Here is a 2,383-nt window from a genome sequence, read left to right as displayed (position 1 = left end):
GATATTATTGTAGTCCGATTATAGTGGATACTACCGAAACTAGAAAGCTTATTCCCATGGAGCTGAATACAGGCTCATCAATTTCTTTCATACCAGAAACGACCTACAAGAAAGTATTTAACTCTATGCCACCATTACAACAAACCACGATTCGTGTGAAAACGTATTCTGGTGAGAAGATCATACCCCTCGGCATGCTCACGGTACCGGTGTGTGTTAACAACCATAAAGGAAATGCCGAATTGCTGGTTGTGCCACAAGATGGCCCTGAATTGTTTGGCCAAGATTGGCTAAAGAACATCCCGTTAAACTGGCAAGAAATAAAGGTCATACAAGAGACAAAGACCAGTGGTCTGAATGAAATTCTGGACAAACACAAGTCCATTTTTAAGGATGAATTAGACAAACTGGAAAAGCTAAAGGCTAGTGTTTACATCACCGAAAATTGTCAGCCAAAATTTCCCAAGCCAAGGAATGTCCCATATGCAATGAGAGACAAGGTGGAGAAAAAGCTGGACCGACTACAAAAGGAGGGAACTATAAGCCCTGTAAAACACAGTGATTGGACATCACCAATTGTACCAGCACAGAAAAAATCTGGTCAAGTGCGAATTTTTGGTGATTATAAGGTCACAATTAATCCCGTTATGAAAGTGGAATAGTACCCCCTTACCAAGAATTGAGGAAATTTTTGCATCTCTGTCAGGTGGTCAGAAATTTACAAAGATCTACCTCAAACAGGCATATCAACAGATGGAAGTAGACGATGCGTCCAAGGAACTTCTAACTATTAACACTCATAAAGGGTTATTTAGGTATAACCGCCTACCATTTGGGGTGGCATCGGCCTCCGCCATTTGGCAAAGAGCAATGGACTAGGTACTACAGAACATTCCGTTCACATCATGCATTCTCGATGATATGATCATCAGCGGTAGGTCAACCGAGGAACACTTAAACAACTTGGACACAGTCCTAGAGAGATTGAACACATACAACATGCGAGTGAATTGTGAGAAATGCGAATTCTTCAAAGATAGCGTTACCTATTGGGGACACGACATACAATCAGAGAGTTTGCAGAAACCACTAGACAAGATTAGTGCTGTTGTTAACGCCCCCAAGCCAGAACATACGCAGCAACTTCGTTCATTTCTGGGTCTCATTAACTATTATCGACGGTTTCTTCCGAATTTATCTTCAGTTGTTGCACCCATGAATGAACTACTACAAGGAGAGAAAGTCTGGAAATGGACAAAAGCATGTGATGAAGCTTTCAGTACAGTGAAAGAACAGTGTAATTTCAGACCAAGTTTTGTGCCACTACAACCCTGAACTGCCAGTGAAGCTTGCTTGTGGTGCGTCCCCATACGGATTAGGAAGTGTACTTTCCCATGTCATGCTTGACGGTACGGAACGACCGATAGCATTCGCTTCACGATCCTTAACGAAAGCTGAGAAAGGATGCGCTCAGACTGACAAGGAAGCATTTGGTCTGTATTGGAGAATGCAGAAAGTTCACAGTTACCTTCACGGTCGTCGTTTCACTTTGATCACCGACCACAAACCTCTGGTCAGCATATTTCACCCCCATAAATCTATACCTTCCATGACTGCTGCTAGACTACAGAGCTATGCACTTTACCTTTTGGGTCATACTTACGACATTAAATATCGCAATACACACGCCCATGGAAACGCTGACTGTATTAGTAGATAACCTATGCCTACAGCTACAGTTTATTACATTGACGAAGCGTCAATATTCTATACATCTTAGATTGAGCGATTACCCATATCGAGCACACAGATACGGAAGGAGACACAACGTGACCCAGTATTGTCATATGTGTTGGACAAAGTCTTGAAAGGAACTAACAAGCTTCCAAACGACGATATTTTCAAGCCTTTTCATAGCCGTCTTACTGAGCTCACTTGTCACCAAGGCTGCATCATGTGGGGAAATCGCGTACTCATTCCAGAAACACTTCGTACCGCCATACTCGACGAGTTACACAATGGACACATTAGTATCGTGAAGATGAAGAGTTTAGCGCGCTCCTACGTATGGTGGCCAAACATTGACTGCGAAATCGAACACGTTTGTGAGGCATGCATTAGTTGTCAGCAAACCAGTAAAATGCCAAAAGCTGCTCCAGTACATCCTTGTGAGTAGACATCTATCCAATGTAGATTTCGCTGGACCATTCATGAACTGTATGTTCTTGATCGTCGTCGACGCCCCCTTTAAAAAGTCTTTCCGATGAAGTCAACGACAGTATTGCGGAAGATTAAAAACCTACGTATTCTTTTCAGTCAATGCGGAATTCCACGACAATTAGTCACCGACAATGGATCGCAGTTTACCTCTGAGGAATTCCAG

The 2,383-nt window shown here is 42.7% G+C and overlaps 1 protein-coding gene across 1 annotated transcript; it reads left to right on the top strand.

The window, feature by feature from the left end:
- The first annotated feature begins 921 nt into the window (after positions 1 to 921).
- On the top strand, positions 922 to 1,335 carry LOC117112905 (uncharacterized mitochondrial protein AtMg00860-like). The gene has a single exon (XM_033256123.1). It carries the CDS (start codon positions 922 to 924, stop codon positions 1,333 to 1,335), a length of 414 nt encoding a protein of 137 aa, XP_033112014.1.
- Positions 1,336 to 2,383: the final 1,048 nt, after the last annotated feature.

This window comes from Anneissia japonica, unplaced genomic scaffold (genome assembly GCF_011630105.1).
Source record: "Anneissia japonica isolate Jap-2015-1 unplaced genomic scaffold, ASM1163010v1 scaffold284795_len787576_cov167, whole genome shotgun sequence".
Lineage (NCBI taxonomy): Eukaryota > Metazoa > Echinodermata > Crinoidea > Comatulida > Comatulidae > Anneissia > Anneissia japonica.
This window is presented reverse-complemented; position numbering and strand designations above follow the sequence as displayed.

Excerpts from the sequence above, each read along its gene's own strand:
- LOC117112905 (XM_033256123.1), top strand. The coding sequence starts at position 922 with ATGATCATCAGCGGTAGGTCAACCGAGGAACACTTAAACAACTTGGAC.